The sequence below is a fragment of the Emiliania huxleyi genome (assembly GCF_000372725.1).
Source record: "Emiliania huxleyi CCMP1516 unplaced genomic scaffold EMIHUscaffold_34, whole genome shotgun sequence".
NCBI lineage: Eukaryota > Haptophyta > Isochrysidales > Noelaerhabdaceae > Emiliania > Emiliania huxleyi.
This window is the reverse complement of record NW_005199443.1, coordinates 607,435-609,170: the sequence shown is the minus strand read 5'-3', so window position 1 is coordinate 609,170 and position 1,736 is coordinate 607,435. Positions and strand designations below refer to the sequence as shown.

At 69.0% G+C, this 1,736-nt stretch overlaps 1 protein-coding gene across 1 annotated transcript in view; it reads left to right on the top strand.

Moving 5' to 3' along the window:
* Positions 1–1,736, top strand: part of DSL1 (Centromere/kinetochore protein zw10) — a gene marked incomplete at both ends in the record, with an annotated part of 4,357 nt that overhangs the window by 1,450 nt on the left and 1,171 nt on the right. Inside the window, 3 exons of the mRNA XM_005773388.1 lie at positions 464–597; positions 1,043–1,074; positions 1,275–1,401. Of these exons, the coding sequence (XP_005773445.1) occupies positions 464–597; positions 1,043–1,074; positions 1,275–1,401 (293 nt within the window). The remainder of the gene's footprint in view (positions 1–463; positions 598–1,042; positions 1,075–1,274; positions 1,402–1,736) is intronic.

Genomic DNA, 1,736 nt, shown 5'->3' with positions numbered 1-1,736 from the left:
GGCGGGGGCGGTCGCAGCCTCCCCTGCGGCGCTGGGCGCGCGGGCGGCTGCGGGCTTGGAGGCGGCGGTGGCGGCGGCGGCGGCGGAGCTGCGGGCTGTCGAGGCTGCCTTTGCGCGCGAGGGTCTCCTCCCCTCCCCACCGCCACGCAGCCTCGCCTCGGCGGCGGAGGCGGCGCTGGAGGCGGCGGCGGGCCAGCTAGCCGGTACCCGAAGCCCACCCTCCCCTACCCCACGGTACCCGAAGCCCACCCTCCCCTACCCCACGGTACCCGAACCCACCCTCCCCCTACCCCACGGTACCCGAACCCACCCTCCCTTACCCCACGGTACCCGAAGCCCACCCTCCCCTACCCCATGGTACCCGAACCCACCCTCCCCTACCCCACGGTACGCTTAACCCACCCTCCCCTACCCCACGGTACAAGAGCCCACCCTCCCTTACCCCCACGGTACCCGAACCCAGACCGGCTACTGGCGGAGGCGCGCGTGGCGCTGCTCTCCCCGCCCTCCCGCTCGCGCGAGATCGGCGCCGACGCGGACGAGGGCGGCGAGGCGGCGCGAGGGGGAGGCACCGACCAGGACGACGAGTTGGCGGAGGTGCTGCGGACTCTAGAAGACGGAACGCGTAGTCTTGTCTCTCCCAAGTAGCGCACCGCTCGAGAGGACGCGCACTCCGCTGTGCTCGGCCGTAGTCAGCCGCCTTCAACTGTACTCGCACCCCCTCGTACTCACGCGCTGCTCTGAGAGCCTGCTGCACGAGACCGTCTTCACGCAAAGACACAACCCCCGGGACCAAAGACGCACGAGCACAGGCCGTCGAGAAGGGAGAGAGACAGCGACGGCAGTCAGAAGGCAGCGCTGGGTCCCAGGAAGGCGAAGGCGATGACGGCCTCTAGTGTGAGCGGTGCAGCCTCCGAGTCGGCGTCTAGCGCGCGCGATAAGGGTTTTGCTCGCCTTCCCTGGGACCCCGTGTTGCGTGACTGTCTCTCTGCGATTTCGGGCCCGGGGTTGTGCGTTTATGTGAGCCGGCTGCACCGCGTAGGCGCTGCGGCTGCCGCGGGGCCGCGTGTCCGAGTGCGCGCTCGCCGTCGCACGGCTCTGACGCCTAGACTCTGACTACGGATCCATGTCTCCCAGCCAGCACTCTAGAGGCACGTACTCCGCTGCCTTCCGCCGCGTTCCACGGTGTTCTCTGTAGTCGCATTCACGCGGTGCTCTCAACACGCTGCACAAGACCGCATCCCCGCCCTGAGGTTGGCGTCTTCAGCACGTAGGCTCTGCCGCTGCTGCCTCGCCGCGGCGGCGCTGGTGCGGGGGCGCGGCGCGCGGCTGCTGGTGCGGCGCGCGCGAGAGGTGCTCGAGCTTTTCGTCGCTCTTGCACCCACGCGCGTGTCGAGCCCGGTGCGATCTCCCCGCGATCTCCCCGCAATCTCGCTGCAACCTCGCTGCAACCTCGCTGCAATCTCCCTGCATCTCGCTGCAACCTCGCTGCCCCTCCTGCAACCTCGCCAATCTCCCGCCTGTTCCCCCAAACCCCAACCCTAGCCCCACCACTACCCCAACCCCTAACCCCACCCCTACCCCCACCCCATACCCCCACCACCACCCCACCCCATACCCCCACCCCTACCCCCACCCCATACCCCCACCCCTATCCCCACCACATACTCCCCCCCCTACCCCCACCCCTAACCCAAAAAACTTACCACTATCTCATCTCTCACACAACCCTCTCA